Genomic DNA, 22,890 nt, shown 5'->3' with positions numbered 1-22,890 from the left:
GCCCTGCACTGCATGGGGGGGCTCTGCTGAGAGCCCCCAGAAGCCCTAACAATCATTGCAGCATCCAGTAAGTGCAGGGACTTAAAAAAAAAAGTGCCAGGATGCTGGGGCTGGGAGAGCACCTGTGGGACGAGGGATTGTGGCGGAGCCCCTCATGCAGCACAGGGCAGAGTATTTCCCTCCTGCCTCACATCAGCTGGTGAGTGCAGGGCTTTTTTTTTTTCTTTTTAAGAGCTGGGATGCTGGGGCTGGGCAGGGCAGCCATTGATGGGGCTCGGAGAGTGGGCAGGGGCTGAGGGGCACCCAAGGGGGATGGAGGATCAGGCAGGGGATGGGGCCTGGTGGGGGTTCCCCCATGGACCCTTCCCTCCTCCTCCAGCCCCCTTCCCCGGCCCCTACTTATTGGCATGGAACCCAGGTTCAGCTCCCTGCGGCGGCAAGCAAGGACTGCCCAAATCGCCAAATCTCCAAATCTTTCTCCAAATCTTTTCTGAATTGATTTGGAGGCTTTGAATCTATTCAGACCTTTTATTGGTCTCCTGATTCGATTTGGATTTGGAGATTCAGCCACCAAATCAGGCCAAATCTCCTCTGAATCAAATTGGCACTAGAAGCTTTCCACAGCCCTAGTAAATACAACTTTTCAGGCTATCAGGAAAACCCTACTCGTTTCAAAACATTACAAACACTCCCAAGCAAATGCAGAGCAAGGGAACTTCTCCCTTTCTATTTCTTTTTTTCTCTCCCTAAAGTACACATTATATTTGAGCTTGCTTCACATTGACCTTTGGTATTCCAGTGATATCCATTTTAGAGCACGGTGATCACAACATGGACAGGAAGCCACTTGCAGTAATTTTCCTACATTTATGATGATTATGCAGCCTGTTGGAAGATCACAGATGCTGGTAAGAGTCAGGAAGATTATTCTGATAACTACACCACCCCTTTCTTTTAATGACTGCTATGCTGTTGTCTTTTTGTTTTCTGTTTAGCTTTGCAAATAGATCTTCAGTTTAAAGAACTGTTTTGGAGCTATGGAAGCTGATTCTGAAAAACACAGACCTTTACTTTTAGTTGCAATTTTATAAATCTTTCCTATGAAGAATGACCTTGAATAGCTGCATGATATTGATTCCAATCTTGATTTGTTACTGAGGAAACAGGCTCTTTAATTCTACAGGTTATATTTTCATTTGTTCCCAAAAGTAGTTTCCTAATGTTCACAGTGAAAAGTCTTTAATGCATAAATCATTATGTGAAAAAGGGGCTGTAAACAGCATCTGTTTATAGCTGTTGTTATCTTTGTTTATTATATCTATGTACAATGGATAACAGCAGTAACCCACTTTTGGAGAATGTACTAATAGATCTGGATGAAACGCACGGTATTATTGATTGCAGTTATTTATAAGCAAAGTTGGTAGCACTGCCTATAGCAGCACCACTGGTAGCCAGTGCCTCATGCTAATTTTTTTCTGATGCTTTCCATTTTATAATCAGGTTTGCTAATCACTGAAGCTGGCCAAACTTTCACCATTTGGCCTGAAATGCTATGTATGTTGGTATCTGCCTCAGGCTTAACTTTCTAGAAAACTATAGTCTAAACACTTCAGCCTTTTTAGCAGCAAATCTAGTAGAAAATACATTGTTTAGCCGCTGGTACAAATTTTTGAAAAATTCTCTCTAATACGTTTCAGTTTAGGAGCTGGACCTTGAAGTGTGTTTGGGAGGGGCTGAAGAAAAAATGGCCTTTATGTTAAGAATGTGCCGTTTGCTGTTCCTGTAAAAATCTGACCAAATTAGACCAAGTTAAAAACCACTGGGAGATTTCAGCTACCACATAATCAATCCACAGCTAGATTTCCGAAAAACTCTATCCATACTAAACCTAATCCAGCCTGATCAGTACTTTCTCTGCAGTTACACTTGTCGCTGCTCTGGGCAAGGCAAGGATCAATCCCTGAAACTGAGAGCACAGGGTACAGGCCTCTAACTTACAATTTTCTGATAAGAAACAATGTTATAAAATGGTGGATTGGTTCCTGAATCAAGGCCCAATACCCTATTTTCACCAAAAATACCCCAGAATGTTGTACTTGATCAATTATAGATGAGTAATGTAGTTACATTAATGTATTTATATTGTAAATAGCAATCATATTGATTTGGAAGGACTTCTTTGAGGTGACTTTGCTGGACTTTTTGAAAGGCTCTTGGTTGGAGTCTTCTCAGGAGTCTTGGCTGCAGGTTTTTCTGGAGTCTTATTTGCTTTCTTAAAGAAAGTATCCAAGAAAGTTTGGACAGATGTTCTCCAGGGGGATGAGCGACACAGTGAGTTTGCTGTCGTGGTGTCATATCAGATCAAGCATTGTAAAGTCAAAACTGACATCATAAAGTTGAAACAGGGTGTCAATTTATAAACGTTGTACGTGTGAAATGTTGTAACTCAAAACATTGTAAGTCGAGGACTGCCTGTACTCTCAATGCATCTCTGCTAAAGCTAGGCAACATAATGGAGGATCCTGCTTGATTCAATACAGGCAACACACAGGGAGAACAGTACCTGGCCAAGGGTAGGGGTAGGAGTAAGCCAGAAGGAAGTAAGGAAATGACTATTCAAGGGGACAGAGAGAGAGATCAGAACTGGAAGTTAAGATGGGGTTGAGACCAGGAAAAGTCAGGCAAAGAAGCTGGGAGCAAGAGAGAAATAAATGGCTTTGGTGAGGGAGAGACTGATCATGGATGGAAAACTGGGTAATGATACTGGACTAAGCAAAGAGACTGGCCTATAAGCTAGGGGAAGAGGAAGAATTAGGTAAGGTAAGAGAAGAGGCAGTTTTAACAAGTCACAGCATAAAGAATAAACTGGCTAAAAAAAAAGAAGAGGGAGACCGGGAGCTGAGGGCAGAAGAACAGCCACTGTAGTTGGATGAGAAGCCCAGGAAGAAAGAAAAGTTCTAGGAGGTAGTGAGTAAAGGAGACTACAGGGAAGGGAAAAATGACAGAGGGATGAAACCAAAAGTTGGCATGAGGGAGTAGTGTGAATTGCTAGGAAAAAAACGACTGGCTAGAACAAGAAGCCTGAAGAGTGGGGACTAGCACTAGCTGAGTGAGAAGGGAATGGGGTGAGGAGCCAGCATTGGAAGAGACCATATTGGAACAGGGAACAAACTGGTGAGAACAGTCAAAAAAAAAAGTCTGTCCTTACTAAAGAACACTCTGCTGCAGAACCCAGAATGAGACTCATATTCCTCAGATCTCTCCATTCTTCTGCTGCCAGCACCTACTGCTGATCCATATAGAGCAGTGATTCTCAACCTCAGTGCCATGCCACCTTGAAGTACCTTGAGATCCTTTTAAGGATGTGATGATGGGCACTGCTAGGGGTACAAACATGATTCACAAGATAAATCTAGAGTTTTCAACTAGGAATTCATACTGTTAAAATATTTTAACCTGTTTGTGTTCTTTCTTGAGTTCTTTGCAACAGAAGAATTGTTCTATTACTTTTCTGTGGTCAAAAAATGAGTGAAAACTAAGAGCTGGCATTTTCTGAGAGGTTCTGTCAGTCTAACGAGGGGACCCCTCAAGTCTAAAAAAAAGTTGAGAACCACTGACATAGAGGATGAAAATCATGCTATCAACTATGGTTAGCTCAAGTAGCAGAGGTCTGATCACAAACAACACTGCTTGTGTTGGCACATGAGTGAATTTAGGGAGTTGTGGAGGATGTCCTGTGTTAAAAGAATATTATTCAGGTGGGAGAGTTAGCCCTCAAAAGTAGGGAGATACCAGAATGAAGGTTGTTTTGGACATTTTATTTTGGTCTTCTTGTGCTGCATTATGACACAGATTTTAGTTACAAGATCACATATTTTTTTGCTATAGAACTGGTGCCTCATTCAGGGTATAGCACATACAGGCTCTAGAGCAGGCTTGTCCAACATGCGGCCCACCAAGCCATTTTCTGTGGCCCACGGTGCTGCGATGGGAACCCCTTGTCCCTCTCCCAGACCCTCAGCAGCTTTCTAATGGCCACTGAAGGGCTGAGGAAGGGTCAAGGGTCTTCCTCATTTGCATGCCGGCCTCAACCTGCACCGGTCCCCACTGGCTGCATGGGCTGGAGCAAGTAACAGTGCAGCAGGCGGGTGGGTGCAGGGGCCACAGATGCTGGCGTGGAGGGATGCCGCGGCCGGGCCCATGGGAGATGCTGCTGCCACTGCTGCTGTGGCTGTTTGAGGGGGAAGCCGGCACCGCTCCTGCCTCCCCACATCCTGCCACACCCACAGACATCATGCTGGGGGTGGTGAGTCATGGGCCCTGGGGAGGGAGGGCCCCTTTGCCGCTTGGGCTCAGGCTGCCCCAGGGGAGAGGGAGCAGGGGAGTGTCCCTGCACATCCCACACCCCCCTGTAGAGTCCCCACATGTCCCCCTGGCTGCTGAACCCAGGTGTGCAGGTGTGGGAGCATCCTCGAGGCTGCCCAGGTAGCAGGGAGGACACGTAGGGGTCAGGTGGCACCCCATAGGGTGGCACCCCTTGACCTCTTCACTCCCAGGCTGCAGCTGGACTGGACTGTGAGCACCCACTCCTGCCGGCCCACTGGGTGATAAAAAGTTCATGATCCAGCCCCACATTCAAAAAGGTTGGAGATCTCTGCTCTAGAGATAAATCATGGATGGTTGTGTAGCTTAGAACTGTTTCATGATGAAGCGGGTGAATGTAGCCTTGGAGAACTGGATTCGAATCCCTATTTTAGTCACCGAGTTTCAATATGATGCTGCTCAAGTAATTTAAACTGGAGATCACTAATCATTCCACATTTTCTGGGTGACTGACTTGAACCCTTGGAATCTAATTTGCAGAAGAACTGAGAACACAGATGTGGCTGTCTTTTGAACATAATGGGCTATATAATATTAAGTAGTATGTAAAATCAGCTCTAATGCATCCCAATCTGCACACCAAAATGAATGGACACTTTTGACCTTTATCTCTGTTTCTCAGTTTCCATCTGAAAAATGAGTACAAACACCACTCACTCACTAACCTCACAAGAGCATTATGACAATACATTTGTTAATATTTGTGAAGTATTCAGATCCCATAACAATGAGAAGCATATAAAAAGCCCTTGAGGAAGTTAATAATTCTCTGAGTGATGGACAGTAAGACATGGGGGCACATGCTGAACAAGAATAAAATAACATCTGTTCACAAAGTGAGTACTGTCTACTCTACGTACCAAGCAGGATTCCTTGGGGGGAAAAATGGTAGGCAATCATATTATTAAAAATGGTATTATAATACATACCTCTGAGAAGACCAAATTGAAGTTGCCAACCCAAAATGAATGCTTGACTTTACAACCTAAACAATATTCTTCTATATATTTTGTGCAGATGCATTAGCTACAATGTGTGTTTAGTGTGCGATTGTCAATCACTGCAAGTTTCTAGCTTGATGGGTTTTTTTAATGAAGGGTTTTCATACAGAGAGAGTGTGTGTTTGTCCTTGTGTACATGTAACTCCATGAACCACAGCCGTAAGAGTAAGAATTGTACTTAAAGTGAGGAACTGTGTTCAATATTCGTATGTACCAGGCCAGCTTTAATAAAAACCCCTCAAGACTAGATCCAGAGGGCCTGTAATAACATAGATGTATCCTTTCCCTGCCACTCCCTTCAGACACCATGGGCATGTCCAGATGAGAGTACACATACCTCTTGCCCCATCTCAAATCCCTTTGAGATGGGGCAAGAGGCATGTGCAGGAACACAAAAAAGGGGATGAAATTAAAGCCCTGGATATCCAGGGATCAAAAAAAATCTCTGAAGAAGAGTGGACCAAAGCATGGTCCCAGACCATGCCTGGAGCCAGCAGGGAGTCAGTCCTCCACAAGAGATGCTCTGGTTAGATCGGAAGAGCGTCTTTGGTGCTCCTGCTGCCCCTGGCTCCTGGCACTGTCCATGGTAAGTAGGAAAGTGGTGGTGGGTGGGGGGGATGTCCCCAGGGCTGCGGGGGGTGAGGACGTGACCCAGAACAGTGCAGCTCACTAGTCCGTCTTTCCACTGGAGCAAGTCGCACAGCTCTGGGAGGCATGCACAGGAGCCGTGCCTCCCAGAACTGTGTGACCCACTCCAGTGCAAAGCCAGAATAGCGAGCTGCATGGGACTGGGCCATGTCTCAGCGTGTGCCACCTCCCTGCAGGCACAGAAGGGCAGAGGCAGGACCTGACGCGGCACACGGAGACCACATGGATGGCATGAGCAGCCCCAGGGCCAGCAGAACCTGGCTGGGCCCAGTATACAGTCCCTGCGTGCCGCGCCAGGTCCTGCCACCATGGGACCAGCCTGGCCAGGTGGCAGAGGGGCCCCAGGGCCAGCAGGAACCAGCACGTGGTCCCTGAGAGCTGGCAGCACCAGGCTCAGAGCACCCCACTCCCACTACTGCTGTGAAAGGTAAGTTATGGGCCCTGCGTGGGGGGGCTTGTGGCCCTCCAGGGGGGAGCTGGGACCCTGGGTGGGGGGGCTGGGACCCTGTGGGGGAGGGGGAAGTCCATGTACTGTGTGGGGGGGCTGCAGCCTATGGGGGCCAGGGGACCCACCCTTCCTGAGCAGCCTCCTCACAAGGTCCCCCACACTCACAGTCCCCCCAGCAATTGCCCCACACCTACCCATACGCCAACCCACATCCCTCCCCACACACCTACCCACCTTCCCCCACACCACTTCCTACCCCCTTCCTGTAAACACCACACCCTCCCATCACACATCCATCATGTGCAAAGAAAACCAAAAGTACACATCAACACATGTAGGTATTTAGAATGTATTTTATCATCATGATAGAGACACTGGTAGGCTTCCAAATCGCTTTAACATTGTAAATATATCAATACAGTGTTTTCCAACTGATGGCTGTCTCATGTGTGCATGCATGTGTGTGACAGCCTTGTGGAAGAACGTGGATTTGGGGGTATTTTTAAAAATGGATTTGGGATGCTGCTGCAGCAGTCCAGCTGGCACAAGGTGTAGTGCCTCCAGGTACCAAGTGGCTGGGCCCCAGAAGCTCCTGAAAGCGAGTAGCCCTGAGCTGCTTGTCAGCACAGATTTTGTATGGTTGGGCATACAGGGCAGCCTTTTATACTGCTGGGGACAGCACAGGTGCTGGCCCCAGGCTTTAGCTCCCCCTGGATGCAGGGTTATTTTGCCCCAAGTAGCACAATTTGCTCCAGAACAAAGTGCATGTCTGAGCACGTGCACTGAGGCAAAAAGCCCCAACTCAAATTTGCACCACTTCTATGTAAGCTGCTGCAAGCACACATGCTTACATGTGTGAATGCACCCCATGAGTGCAGCAGCGGGGACTTTTAAAAATTCCCAAATCTGATAAGAATCCAGTCCCTCAATGTCTCCTCACCCCCCCCCACTATCAGCATCCCCCCGTTCTCTGTCCTCAGAAGCATATACCTTCTGCTCCCATTTGACCCTTCCCCACCAATCACTCTTATTGTCTCTAGATTAAGGGGGGGGGGGGAGGAGAAGGGGTGCTTCAGAGCCATTCCTACCCCTGCTCTAGCTAGGAGCAGTGGGAGGGTTCCTCCTTTCTGCTCACTTCTCCTGGATGTTCCCTGCCACCACTACTGTCCCTTGCTGAGCCTGGCTAGAGCAAGGCAAGAGAAGCTCTAAAGTGCCCACCCCCTCCCCAATCAGCCAGGCACAGGGACAGGGGCAGTAGCATATGGGGAAGGGAAGTCAGGGGAGTGGAGGGGATGTGCTGCTGAAGACAGGAGGGAAGAGAGAGGATGCTGAGAGTAGGGGGGTGGGAATTCTTTCCTGATTTGGGGACTTTAAAAAGTCCCCACAGTTCATCCCACAGCATACTCTGCCACCTGGTTGGGACAGGAGGGTGTAGCTGGGAGTAAGGGAGTAGCCATCCCTGCAACAATGGCCACTGCTCCTGCACCTCCCTTTACAAAATCCTGGATTTGACTATGGGTGTAAAAAGTAATTAAGACCCTAAATTCCTTTCTGAGTCTATCCAGCTGTCATTTTTTTAAAATTCAGAATAAACTGTAGATAAATTCAGAATAAACTATAGATTTTCACAATCTTGTTACGTTCAACTAAATGTAATGTGGCTTTTTGTCACGTTATACAAGGCAAATGTTTTGTTCTTACTTTTATTTTTATAGGCAGTATGCTGGGCTTTTTCCCCTTTGTTTCCATCAGCTGCTTTTAAGTGAAAGCTAATTAGACTCTTTATTAAAGAGCACTTGAAGGAGCTGTGCAGTGGATAACAAGCCATAAGATCTCTGAACTTGTGGCAAAAATTTATCTTTTTAATGCGAAACCAATATCTATAGAGATGAGTTTATTATTTCATCACTCCTGTTTAAACAAATATGTGTTAGGATGAAGATGTGCTCGCTGGCCTGGGCCAGTCATTTTAAGTTCCTTAGTAGAGTATTTGGAATTGAAAATGGGCTGCTCACTCCTGTTGTGCATGTACTGTTGCACTGTTCATCCCCATACTGCATAGCTGGGCAGAGGAAAGGAGCAACATAAGGACAGATTGGTATTTGAACATTGACCATAACCCATGCACTATGCAGAAGGCATGGGTCTCCTGACATACTTTTCTTTCATGGCCTATAATACCTATGTTACTCCAGCACAGTACTCAAGCTATCCTAGCCGCTGGCATCTAGATAAGGCATACACATATTCTGATGTACTATGTCTTTGCCAAAATTATAGGCCCATTTCTAATACACCAGAATATTTTGTGCTTTCCAGCACATCCTCTTGTGTACAGTATTTGGCCTCTCACAGATGTGGCACAAAGCCAGGAGGGCATTCATACACAGTGCATACCATAGCTGGTGTAGAAACCCTTCTGGCCTCTAAGTACGAAGTGTTCCAACACCCATAGGTTAAGTAGAAATCCTAGCAACTAATACGGCAACAGAACTTTTGCCTGTAGAAACCAATCCTATTCATTTAACGTATTTCTTTTACCCATTAGGTGATGTAATCTAGTGAGATTGTTTTATGCTGTGTCCAAGGAGCATTAAACAATGAGTTCAATATGCTGCCAAAAGGGTAAATAAATACCCAAGTGCTTTACTCATCTACAATTAGAGCCAGGACTTGAACACCTAAACAGTGTTTCAATACCCTCTTTTACATACCTGCCCCTATGGAGAGTTTTTGAGTGTTGGATTAGGCATCTACTGTGTGCACGTGTGCATGTGCATGTTGCGGGGGGCATAGTTAGGCACCTCAGAAAGGGATCCAACACAATCAGTATACTTAGCATAGTAGAGCTAATAAACTGGACATACTGAGACCCCAAACAAGTCTCAAACGCTGCCCCAAAGCATTTTGTTTAGGTCTGTGTCTCAGTCTACAATCAATTACTCCAAATTATTTTTGTCAGGCTAAGTGTCTGCACCCCTTTTGTCAAATAGCTAAGTAGAGATCCCCTTTTTGTCTAAACTGTGGCCAGAGGCAGTGGTGGTTCCTGTGGAGTTTTGGTGCCTCCATTGTTAGAAGACAGCTCAGCAATGGTTTTCAAGATCACGGTTTTAGATTTTGGCATCTGATTTTAGCCTCCGTTCCATTTTAGGTTCCCTTCAGACATTGCCTTTGCTACCTGGAACACTGCTTATTACTGTGGCTGGCGCCAAAAAGTCCTGAAGGAGGACTCAAGATAGGCAGCACTACACTTGGTAGTAAGAGTTTGCAGGATCAAGCTTGCAGGCATCAAGTTAAGGGAGGATGGGGGGTGCGCATGTGTGTAAGATTCAGTCAGGCTCATACAACAGCATAAGCAGTGGTAGGTTCAAGTGGGTGCCAGAACATTAATCACTTCATTGATTAGACCTATGCTGGGCAGGAATGGTATGTCTACAACATGCCTGTGATGACCACCCCAGGAATCCCACCAAGAAGGATGCCCCACCTACTCACATGCCAAATTACAGAAATGAGGCAGTGGAGCAGCTCAAGATAAGGAGTCCAAGAACAACATTAGGGCATGTGCTTAGGGTCCCTCTCAGGTGGCTACATTTCCTCATTGCTGGGATTCAGTACACACACAGCAGTAGTTAGTGGGTAGGGCATGCTTGCTGGATGCACTCCCGGGCTAAATGTGGAGGTGTGGCTGACACTGGCAGCAACCTGAAGCCTTGTTGTGGGTAGTGCTCCTACCTACCCTGCCAGTAGTAGAGTTGTACATGTGGTAGCAACAGAGAAATTTTAGAAAAAGTTCTGCAGAGATGAGACACCACAGTGATGGGCCGGGTGTGACAACTCAAGCAGAGTGGAACGATTTGCTATTTATGACCAGCTGTCACACCCACTGCAGCACAGACATCAAGAGATTCAGGCTCCCCAGAGTTTATCCTGCATGGTGAGCTGATAACAGTCTCTAACAGAGTTTCAGAGGCAGACTTAAGAGAGGGATTAGGTCTTGAGAGGCCATATCCAGAAGCCACTTATCTTTGCCAATATTCAGATGCTGCAAAAAGAAGGAAAAAGGAGAACCCTACCACAAGGTAAGGTGGACTAGTAGGTTGATAAAAGCAAAAGGTCATGATTTCTCCTTTTCTAAGGGAAAAGGATTGAAATCTCTGTCACTGATGGGGAGAAAATCACCTTTTGCATGTGGCCATAGGGGTGTTGGCTCTGTAATTTGGATTTGAGTAAATCTTTGTCATTCCTCCCATTTTTCAGCATGTATCATTCAGTTTGGCTTTCACCTGGTCAAAGGAGATGCTTATCTGTATTTTATAAACAAGATGACCTGCTCCAGCTCAGCTGGTATCACTCTAAGGGGCAGAAAGCTCACCCAAAGAGCAGAAAAATAATATTCACGGTACTGATTTAAAACATTCTGTTTGAAACCTAAACCACAGGTTCTAGATGGATGGGGAAGAAGATTGTTGGGGGTTTTTATTGTTTTTTGTTACTTGCCAAGATGGATACATGCAGAAGAAAAGTACAGAGAGTATTCCTGTGAATAAAATCTTTTGATTTGTTTTGCTCTCGTCTTCACCTAGTCCAATCTCTCTTTAATTCAAGGGGCATCTTTCCATTGCATGTTTTTATCAGATGCGTTTAAGAGAGCGAATTTTCTGTTTGCAAAAATATTCGCCAAAAGTGAGTGTCCCAAACTCACACAAATAACATATCACTGCAAACATTTGAATTCAGCCACCCAAAAACATATATTGTGCAACAAATATGAACAATTATAGAGGTCTCTGAATAACTTGTAATAAAAGACTCCTCTTTCTAAACCATTACCTTAAACTACCCAAGCACAGAATGTAACAATACCGTGTTGTATATAAATCAGCAGGTATACAATACAGTGAATAATGAAGTTCAGAAACTCAGACATTATCAAATAATGATAGGCTAAAAATTGCCTCCACTAATAAAATAATTATAAACTAACTATTTGAATAATTGTGACAATACCGCTTAAAATTACAGCCTAACTGTTGATAGTAGATAAGCAGAATAAAAGTTTGGATTGATTAGAGGTATTATTATTTACAATTCAACCAATTTTAATGACTTAAGACATGAGCAGAAAAACAGAATTATTGTGGGGGCTTTAGAATCTTTTCTGTTCTTGCTGCCCAGGTGTGACATCTTTTGCCAAACCTTAACAGTACAAACCTATGCAGAACAATCTGCTGGGAAAATGTAAAGGAAGGAGCTGAGAAAATTAGTATAAAGAGTAAAGATTATTAATCTTGTGCTACAATGGATCATGTTACCTTTTATAAACTGGCACTGATCCTGAAGCTGTTTCCGTCTGACCTTTCTGATAAACAAATCCCTTGAAACCTTAAATCTACAAGAAGAAAAACTAGTTCCCTCTATTAGCAGTCAGCAAGGAAGCTCTGAAAGAGAAAAACAGTATCACTCCCGCTGAAGCAAGAGTTAAGCAAGTCAGTGTTCAATAACTTGATTTCATTTTGTGTAATATTTGCAAATGACATTGACACGCAGGAAGTTGTCAGTTTTAGATTGAAACTAATTCTACATCTGTCTAAAGCAGTAAGTTTAATGATTGATCTACAGTATCTTTTATGCGTGTGTGGGGAGGAGGGCTCTTATTTTACATCATATTTTGCTTTGTGAAGATATTGCTGATGAAAAGACTGAGAGGAGTTCTTTAAGCATTCAGTTTAAAAAAATGCAGACTCTGAGACTTTTGTTATCCTTTTCTGCCTTACAAGAGCTTTCTGGGGAATAAGTTTTATTTACAACCCTTTTTGTGCTGCATGTTTCTTATACAAGTATGTTTAAAAATGTCGACACAGTAAAACTTTGCTAATTCTTATTCATATGTTTGACTACCCATGGCAAATTGCAGAATTCTGCAAACACTCCTGGAAACTAATAACTAAAAAGATAAAGATAATACATCATACAGCATAGGTCTAGTCATCTATTTGATGAATAGTGCCTAGTTTTATTTATAACAAGTCACCAGTCTGGTAATAAAATCTGTAAAGGTCATAAAAGAGGTCCCACAACAACATCGTGCAATTACATCTTTGCTGAGAAACAGAAACATAATATTAATTCTTGTGAGTGATTAATGGAAACTGTGTTTAGTGTATCTCAGTTTTAATGAGAACATGCATCAATTATACTTTATTAGAAACTAGTGAATGCTGCAAAAATACTTTCTGGTGCTATTCATTGGAGTTGCAAACAAAGTCATTCCAGTCACGTTCAACATCCTTTTGTATTTGCCTCCTTCTAACATTTGAGCAATTGCGTTGTATTGGCTGCAACGTCACATATGCAAGTATTTGCCAGAATATATTTTTAATTTGTACACTCAAGACTTAGAATTGGGAGAAGTAGTAGACTGGTCAAACAAAAAAAACAGAAACTATACAATTCAATGATCTAAAAACTGAAAACTAAGCAGCACAGATGAACTTTCACAAACTCTATTTAATGAATCAAGAGAAAATGTAAATATGTATGCTTGAAAAAAATCAGCTTATAAAGATCTGAAGCAATCATAAACATCAGTAACAGATATTCTGTTAGCAAAATCAGAAGTTTCATTTTTTAACAAACTGTCATGAATTATTTCTTACCTGTACTATTCATAAGTGCATTTTTAGCTGGACAGTTACTATAGTATCTGAAAGATATACTGCCATTCATCCTGGAACATAAGTCAAATTACAACAGTTAATGATGAGATAGTGTTCCTATAGATTAATTATTAACTTTTGGTTTCATTACTTGATTACACAATGCACCTTGTATTCATTTTCGATTCCCTACTAAAAAGATTCCCAAGCTAGTCTTGCCATAAACAATCATTAGATTTTATTTGCTTAAGTGTTCAGTGAATACCAGGTGCTTGAATGTAAAAAAGAAAAAGGGATCCTGAGCACTGGTGAATTCCTGGTTATCATTAGTACAGTTGAGGGCCATAGTGTCACTTCTGGACAACAAAAAAAAGACCAAAGAAAAATTAGGGAAGTCCAGTTCCCATCAAACAAAACCTTTAGATAAATACTTAATCTTTTAGCACATAAGTTAGTTCCATTGAATACAGAGGTACAACTCATGTCCTTACGGTTAAGCATGTATCTAAGCTTTGCTGAACTAAGGCCTCCACCCTATATAGAAGTTCTCATTCATCCCTGAAATCTTTTAAAAAGAATACAGCCCCTTCCTTTCACTATCCTGCCCCCAGAACCTCCAAGAAAAACCAAACACCTGAAAGAAAATTGATACAGGGGATATGATAATGGAAAGGTAGTGTCCTTATCTTTTATAAGGCTGCTTAGAATACTCATTATATCTAAGCACCGAACAAAGTACCCTAGATCCATATGGCCATGTCCAAGAGGATACCAAGATGATATGAAACACTGTGCAGGAAGGCAGTCTTATCCACTCTAAACTATTAAAGCTAATTCTAAATAGAGGTCCTAGCCAACTTGATTCAGCCAACTTGATTCTGCTTCTATGCAGGTAGAGTCTATGACCTCTTGAAATCCCTTTCAGCCCTACGTTTGTACAAGTCAATTATATGAATATGACTACCATGCTGAGGTAGAGATTTCCTTAATGACCTTAAACCACAGGAACACTTACCCTAGAGAACTTTATCTCCATTAATTTCCAACATACATAAAGCTCAATAGTTCTCTAGAAGCTTAATTTTTCTTTATGGTATCTAGCAGTTGCACAAGCTGAACTCTCACTATTCCAGTGCTTCTTTATCAATGGATATTTTTCTCATGGTTCATTTGTTCATGCTGGCATATCAAATACAAGTGCACATACAAAGTGTAAAGTGTGTGAAAAGAGAATCAAAAGTTCTAAAAATGAAAAGGAGTTTAATGTCAGATCATAAACCAGGTATATTTTCTGCAGCTGGTTCCACATGAACCTAGATATTTGTTCACAGCACCTCATCCGAATGTAATGCACGGTGATGCGTTGTATTGAGTGGCATACATTGACTTTTGCTCAGACCCTTAAATAGGAAAAAACAACCCTTTGTCCTTAGTTATCATGAATTTTTAAGTGTGACTACTGATTACTAGTGCTCAGTTGGACTTGTCTATAATTCAAGTGCATTTCCATCGTCTAAAAAGCAGGTGTGACAGCAACCAAAATTGGGTGCTCAAAAATTACTAGTCACTTTTGAAAATTTATATCCATAAGGTAATCATATGCTTATGACAAGTTCATTCAGTTAGAGCTCTATTAAAATCCATTGACTTCAGTAGCTGCGGTGATGTGAAGACTGAACATGTCATTATGTATCATAGAACTGAGTGTTGTTATGTATCCTATAATAAAGAAAAAACTTGAAGAATTAAAATGTTATCAGGAATTAGTTTTTCAACCCAATTCATTAATAGCAACCAATTTTCAGTAAGAGATAAGGAATTAGTGAAAAAGGGACACGAATCAGAGTTAGATATGCAACATGTAGTTTGTGGATTGAGACTTTTTTCTGACTGTTTTCTGTAATTTATATCAGCTATAGATCTGCATGCTGTAGCTAAATGATGCAAGAGCCGGTTTGTGATTATCCTCTGAAACAGGATAAAGAAACCTACACAGCAGAACATCTTCTCAATAAGGAGATTGAACTACACGTAGAAAACGTGGATTTGTCAGAAAACAGTGACTCAGAAAATGACGTCTTCATACCCTGGGAAACAGAGGTGGTATCAATTTGTGCAGACAGAAAGAGGCCTCCAACTGACTCTGTCCAACGAAGAGGTTTCGGCGAGTCTTCATTTCTACTGAAATTTCCATTTAAAGAGTATGATGGATGCTACAGTGCCCCTTTCCAGTTTGACAGACATGCTTTGGGAAGGATTTCCACCTCCCCAACTCTCAGAAGACTAAGAAATAGTGTGTCCTCTGCCTCCCAAATGCAGTCACTTCAGGACTGCTTTGATGATGCTAAATTGGGATGCCAGAAAGAGCACAGTGGTTCTTTTCATGTTTGTAAAAACTCACCTCAGTGTATTAAGTCTGCCTCCTCCTCGTTGTCACTAGCCTCTTGCCTTCATGCAAAACTACTGTCCTCCAAAGAAAATGTCAAAACTCCATTAGCTGCTTTAGAGCCAGCTGGCCCAAAATCACAGCTGCCCCATCACAAAGATAATCTCAGCAATGGTGGTTCTGACCAAACACTGCAGAACCGTGGGAAGATCAGCTCTGCTACCCTGCCTGGAGATGAACACACATCTCAGCCAAGCACTCCTCATCAGGAATCTGTTCAGGTAATATGAGCTAAAATGGAACTTGGTTTCCCCTCTTTCTTGGATAAGGTATCGAAATCAATCAGGGGCCAATGCAGTCATCAAGCCACAGAGATTGAGATTGAACTGACCTGTGCGCCACTGCTGAAATCTAACCAGGCGAGAAGTTTTCTCCTTCCTGATCGGTAGCTACGGTGCTGACTCAACAAGGCAGACACAGAAGCAACTGGCCAATGCTAACCATGTGCTTCAGCAAATCACTTGAGCATGTCTTGCTGAATAAGAATGCTCTCAAGCATTTGTTGAAAAGCTTTACCGAATCAAAACCTCAATCCTGTTTAAATTTATTTTAAATGTAGTTTCCCCCTCCTCAGCCATTAGCAATATCACATGATCCCCCAAGCTAGTCTCCTAAGCATTGGACCACCCTTTCTGGGGCTCATCATGAGCAGAGAGACTGTGTGGGGTAAGTTAAAGGGTAAATAGCTTAACTAACTTAGAAAAGTAAGTGGTTCTAAAGGTTTTCATATTTGGTATGGCCAAATAAGCATAAGACAGAAAATAATGAAACCCACCCTGGACTCTATCATGTTTCTCTTGCAGCTCGCTGCTGCATAAAAAATTACAAGTTATTGTCTTTCAAAACAAGTAACTAATGTCTCACTTTCTTTCAGGAAAGGGATCTACTTACATCAAGGTAGGTCTCTATTTGTTTTATCTTATTAACTGAACTTCCTTATTCTTTTTCAGTCTGAGTCAGATCTAATAGTGGAACGCTTGCACTATGTACTTGCATATAAAACTCACATTTAATTTAGATGTATAGGCTCACTTTGTGAAGTATCTGTCACTGGCTTGTTTATACCAAAGCTTGTATCGAGGGTGGCCTTCTCTTCCTGGCAAACTCAGTTATTTTGCATAATATTTCAATCAGGCTGTATGAGGACTACACAGCAAATTGCCAGGAGGGTTGGTCATTTGGATTAACTAACACTTCCAGTGTCAGATTTCATCAGCCAAAGAATGTAAAACTCTAGAAATCTTGCGTGACTTATTCTCCAAAGCTATGTTAGAAAAATCAGCAGAACAGCTATATATTGTTCTCCCGTGTGAGAGAAGCAGATCCATGATTACTGCCTTGTGAAAGGGGTGTTAATCCCACCATCCAGAAAGAATATGTAAATTCTTGGCTTTAAGGAGTTAGTACTGGATGAAGTGATAAGTGTTTGTTCTCAATAATTTGTTATAATGAATATTACTTAGCTCCCCAAAAAGTTGGGTTAATATGGCAAACATTTTTTTTAGGAATTATCATCTTGTTTACAACTGTATTCACTGTGGCCATGCTTGCTGCCCTACTGAATCCACCGTTTGTAAACATGTGAGCAATTAAAGCTTGCTTACTCAACAAACAGCAGCAAGGGGAACACAAAACAAGGGGAAAAATCACAAGCTCCTCCCCACATGTCAAGTGGTTGCTTAATGATGCTGTTATATTCATTTCAAAGAACAGTCTGTTGGAAATTTCAGGGGGAAAGTTCAGGAGCATTGAAGCCCTGGGCTGCTGATGCTTCTGTACTACACAGTTTTGCACAAAATGGGCAAATGACTTGTTCATGACTATACTTTAACTGACTCATTCATACCACATTTCCCCGCCTTAAAGCATTTTTAATAGAAAAGTTCTATCATAATCCCCCAATACTCTAACATGAGGAATTTCAAGACTGGGGTCCATTTGCTGCGTGTCAGTAGACAAGGACATCCTTTCAATATGTGTATGTGCCCAGTTAAAAGCCCATTCTTAATAGTGGAAATTTCCTAGATTTTTCTCAATAGTTGTGATTTCCAATCTATCCTTCAACCTCTGAAATTTATAGCAAAGGGAAAGCATGGTCTCTGTGTGCCACTGAGTAAACAGGAGACTACAGCTAATATGGAAATATCCTGTTTTGATCTGGCGGCCCTACAGAAACACTGCAAGATCGGGGGATCAGTGATTGTGCAAATAGTTCTATGAGCAGGTGTTAACTTTCAGCAGAAAGGTTTCCAGTGTTGCACAGAATTCAAAATTTCAGAAGATCAAACTGGACATTGGGTATATACCAATTTGTATATTGGTAGCTGCAGTAGCGGTATTGAGTATATACCAATTTGTACATCTTGAGCATCTGGCTGTTGACATTTATATGAATAAATGTGTCTTAATCCAAGCCTGTTCAGTCAAAAAAACAGATTGAAAATTTCACCAAGTGAGTTATATGCTTGTGGACAGTAAATAAGGAAGTTATTTAATGTTTTTTCTAAGCCTGCATTATCTCCACTAACTGTTCTGGCCAAAATTAGGATTTTCTGAAATGTAAGAAAAACTACTACTTTTATGTTTCTCTTTTTTGAACCCCAGTAGTTGCTTCAAGTTCTAAGCAAGGGTTTTATTCAACTCTTATTTTATCCAAATCAGTTAATCTAATCTTACAGCTAATCCTCTATTATCACAGCTAGGGGAAATGACTGGAATGTCAGGGCATTCTCCTCCAATTCAAAGCATGTGTGGAGAGCTCATTTCCTACCTTTAACTGGATAGATGTGTATCCCTTTTTAATGGAGTGCTCCTTTTCCACTCAGTTTAGTAATTCATTTTCTCTCTCTCAGTCCAACCCACCTGTTGTAGAATGTACCATATACATAAATCCTGATTTTTTTTCTCTCTATACAAGCTCCTCTTAGACCCTGAAGTGCAGCTAATTGTTCAATAGGATAAGAGTCCAGGTTCATGCACTTTTGAAATCCTATTTATCCCTTCATGTCATTCAAATAGTTTTGAATATAACACTCTACTACATAACACCTTACTACTATAGCAAACTATATATACTGACTCCTTAAAACAGAGTCCAACCATTCTTCTTGATTTGTAATGTAAACAATCCCTTCAGTCAGCAACATTCATAATATTATGAACATCCTATACCACTGATTATTGTGATTCAGCCAACTGTTTTTACTCTTACACACAACATATTTATTCTATTAATAAATATGCTTCATGGTATTGGTCATGGGTTCCCTGACACATCTGAGACGTATTCTAAATGACAGTAAGGAGAAAAGTGTGAACGCATCAAGGTCCATACCTTAGAACAGAGTATATTCCGTTGCTAGGAGTGACTGTATACAGTGCATGTTAAAATTTTCCAGAACCTCATTTACTTAAAGGTTTTTAATCATTTGATGTCTTGCTTCACTGGCAAAAGGGATTCAAAAAGGAAGAATTATTGTACAAGTATTTACTATGCTTGCTGTGGTCCAATTCTTCCATCAGATGCACATGATTTTTTCAAGCATGTACGAATGAAATACATCCCCTCCCTCTAAAAAAAATGTGAACCTAACACTTGTTGGCAGAAAACAACAGTGAAATGCCTCCATTCTTTGCATACGACTCACATTCTACTAATTTGCTTGTCATTTCTGCTTTACTTTGCCAGGAAAATCAGCAAAAAAAATCCAATATAAACACTGTCCCAAAGGGTGCAGATTTATTCCCAAAAATGTGCACTTAGGCAGGTAAATCACTGATGTTCACAGAAGGTGAATCTATCCAGTGCAATGCAACAATGCATTGAGACACACTATACGTTCCTCCCACTGTAGCACCGCCTTACCGAGAAGCATTATAGTTACGTTAGAATGGCAATGCATGCGCTCCAATAAACTCTGCCTCTTCCGTACTTTAGGGTTTACATATGCATGCGCTCTAGAGGGATCCATGGGCATGGCCTCAGTTTGTACGCATAGACTAAAGGATTTTTCTGTCTACCTAGTAGGCACACATCTGTGGAAATTAAGACCTTTATATCTGATTTCAGTAAACCTACTCTTTAATTCAATTCCAAGGACTAGCAAATATGCCATTTGGCATAACTGTTGTCAAGAAACTTATGTCCAGGTCAAAGCAGATTGTTATTAAGTACTTTTAAGGATCAATACTAGAAAATTCTAAAATGGAATAATAAATCCAAGGTGAAAAAACTGCTGCCTTTACCATTTTAGCAATTTCTATATAAAAAGTTGTTAACCCACCAGTTTGTAGCAGCTGTCTTGCACAGGCACAAAATGACTAGAAGGTTATCTGTACTGGAAATAGGGATGTGGGGTGTTCATTAGCAGTTTTAATACTGTTCTACAATATTTGTATAGTCACTGTTCCATGCCCGCTCACTAACATTTGTACTGTGGCAACACCTGAAATCCAAAATTAGGGGACTAGACACCTCTGGATTAAGCACTGTGTTCATGCGTATATAACTAGAAAACAATTCCTTTCTCCTCTCCCCATTACCCCTCCATTATTAGAATTTATGGTAGGGGGAAAATGAACCCCCCCCCCGCCCTGGCACCGGACCCCCAGCTGCAGTCTGCCTGATGTGGTGGGGAAAGCCCACAGTAAGGTCTTTCCTCCCCTCACCCAGCTGGAGCAGGGAGCCAGCCATGACTTCCCCAGCCATACCCCCTCCTCAGCCTCCAAGCCAGCCGTGGAGGGGATTGGGGAAACCCCCACCCCCAACACAGCACTGGACCCCCCAGCCAGTGTCTGCCCAGAATGGTAGAAGGAGGCCTACAGTGGGAACCTTCCTCCCACTGCCTACCCAAAGCTGGCAGCCAGGTGTGTGTCCAGTGCCAGGAGGGGGTGGTCTGCCCCACCCCGTCCTCAGACAGCCAGAGGAGTGATAGTATTCCAGCTAGGGAGCAGAGGGGTGAGGCAAACCCTGCTCTACTGCAGCAGACAGCACAGCCCAGGGTTGCAAAGCACCCTGGGATGCTGGAGGACTGTGAGTTAACTTGAACCAGGAAGGGGTCAGGGACAGAAGTTCCATAAACCAGTTTGACCTAAATCAGTTAAATCTGATACTACATCCAACCAGGTTTACCTTAAACCAGTTTTGGCCATTTTGAAAGCTGTTTATGTGGACTGAACTTCTGTTCTGTTACAGGTTTAAATCAGTTAATCACTTAAACTGGTCTGTGTAACTTCTGTCCCTAGCCCTTGAGGCATATGATACCCAAAATGGCAGGGTTTGAAATATTGGGATTTTTCAGGAATTTGAAATGTGTGACTACTCTCTACAGCAGCGGTGCTCAATCTTTTCGGCCAGTGGGCCAGATGGGTAGTGCCAAATCCCTGCCCAGGTCAGATACTACAGGGCCCCATCTGGCACAAAGTTGGGGGGTGGGGGAGGGAGGACAGCCCGGCCCAATCTAGCTGTGCCAGAGGACGGCATGTGGCCTGGCCCCATGGGACAAAGGAAGCATGGGCCAGCCCCTCAGGAGGAAGGGGACATGGCCTGGCCCCAAACTGGCCAGGGGAAGGGAAGGAGGCATGGCTGCATGGAGGGAAAGGGTATGGCCTGGCTCAGATTGGCTGGCTGCAGGGGAGGGTCATGGCTCAAGTCCAACCTGCCCCATGAGGCTTGTACTCCATGGGGCTTAGAATTGTAGAAGCTGCCTGGCTCAGATTGGCTGCCTGGGGCAGGAACGGCGCTGCTGTCACAGCTCCCCCACCACTTAATTTCCCAACCCATTGGGAGCCCCATGGGCCAGATTTCAAGGGCCCATGGGCCACATATGGCCCACAGACAAGAGAATGAGCACCCCTGCTCTAGAAGTTTATAAATCTGAAACAGCATTAAACAGTCAAAAGGCAGTTAAATATAGAAAGGAGCCCCCAAATTTGTCATATGCCAGGAACTTACATTCATAAGAACATGGACTAGAAGAAGCCTCCCAGGACGTTGAGTCCAGTCTCTTACATTTATAGGCAATCAGTTAAACCAAATCCCTCACTACGCACCTTCTGATTTTGGGTTTTTTGCTTGGTGGCAGTGCTGGGTATCGGTAGTCAGCAATTTGTAAATGACCTAATATTGAAGAGATGCTAAATGTGTTGTTGTATTCCAAACAGATCAGCAGAACGCAGGCGCAGCTCCATCGTAGTAAGTCTGCCAGGACTTGAAGTGTTCCCTGGAGACCTCCTGGTATCAGACACTGCTGTTGACTACCTGCACCACTCAGCACTGCTGCCAAATGCAGGTCAGGCACAGGATGGGATTTGCTTGCATCACATTCTTAAAGACCATGCATACAAAGTGAAATGACTTTATATAACAGCTATAAACTAACACTCCTCACGCATACGAAGTGAAATGGTTTATATAACAGCTATAAACTAACACTGCTCAGGATGCAGATGCCTAATTCGTAAATTCTGTACATGTTAGGTATTATCAATGATCTTTGCTGTTCAGTACATCCATTTAACAAATCCTGATCACAGTAACAGCAATTAGCATCACCATTCATTTATGAAAAGAGACACTAACTCTAAAAGACATTCTAAGAGATAAATAAGCAAGTTAAACTTTAACTATCAGTGGGCTGATAAGGATGTTGCTTGATATTTAGCAACCTGTTTCAAAGCCAAACAAATACAGGTCTTTCCTTAGTCTACAACTGACTTGATGCTGAAGTTTATCCATTCATTAAGGCCAAGATTTAGTCTAGGAACCATGAGGGGAAATCAAGTGCTGTCAATCAGATAAGGTGTTCTCACTGAACAATTCAGTTTGCAGTTATATCAAAATAGGATTTGAAGATGGTGTGGACCTTTCATTTTATTGCAGTGGTATGCAAGCACATGCTTAATTCTGAAGGGTAAGTGTGCTTAAATGCATTCATGAATCAGGGATTGTGCTATTAGGGTTTGTCCACACACAGAGATTTACTGGTATTGTACTCGTTTCAGCATAAGAAAACACCCACAACAATGAGTTACACTGATGTTACATAGCAGTATTATTATATTGGCATAATTATATTTATAAATATCCCTTTATAGAAACAACACCACAAAATAACAGACAGACCCAGTTTACTTGTAAGGTGGATGACATCTTTTAAGAATTAACCTGAGATCTGACTATTCGTGCAGTATCATGCCATGATCACAGCATGCAGCCCTGCAGCTGGGTTCTCAGTAGTGCTGACCATCTGCTGTGACCATGAGACTTCAGGATGCTTAGAGCTCCTGAAAATCCAGCCACTG

The 22,890-nt window shown here is 42.6% G+C and overlaps 1 protein-coding gene across 3 annotated transcripts in view; it reads left to right on the top strand.

Annotated features, from left to right (window-relative positions):
• The first annotated feature begins 813 nt into the window (after window positions 1–813).
• PLEKHG7 (pleckstrin homology and RhoGEF domain containing G7) overlaps window positions 814–22,890 on the top strand; it is a 67,297-nt gene continuing 45,220 nt past the window's right edge. For all 3 annotated transcript variants that reach the window (XM_019545246.1, XM_019545248.1, XM_019545247.1), the window contains exons 1-4: window positions 814–908; window positions 15,056–15,809; window positions 16,463–16,485; window positions 21,751–21,878. In XM_019545246.1, coding sequence (XP_019400791.1) covers window positions 15,081–15,809; window positions 16,463–16,485; window positions 21,751–21,878 — 880 coding nt within the window. In that variant the 5' untranslated portion in view covers window positions 814–908; window positions 15,056–15,080. The remainder of the gene's footprint in view (window positions 909–15,055; window positions 15,810–16,462; window positions 16,486–21,750; window positions 21,879–22,890) is intronic.

Source organism: Crocodylus porosus, unplaced genomic scaffold, assembly GCF_001723895.1.
Source record: "Crocodylus porosus isolate Cpor-Errol unplaced genomic scaffold, CroPor_comp1, whole genome shotgun sequence".
Lineage (NCBI taxonomy): Eukaryota > Metazoa > Chordata > Crocodylia > Crocodylidae > Crocodylus > Crocodylus porosus.
The sequence above is the reverse complement of the archived record's forward strand: the minus strand, read 5'-3'. Positions and strand labels throughout refer to the sequence as shown.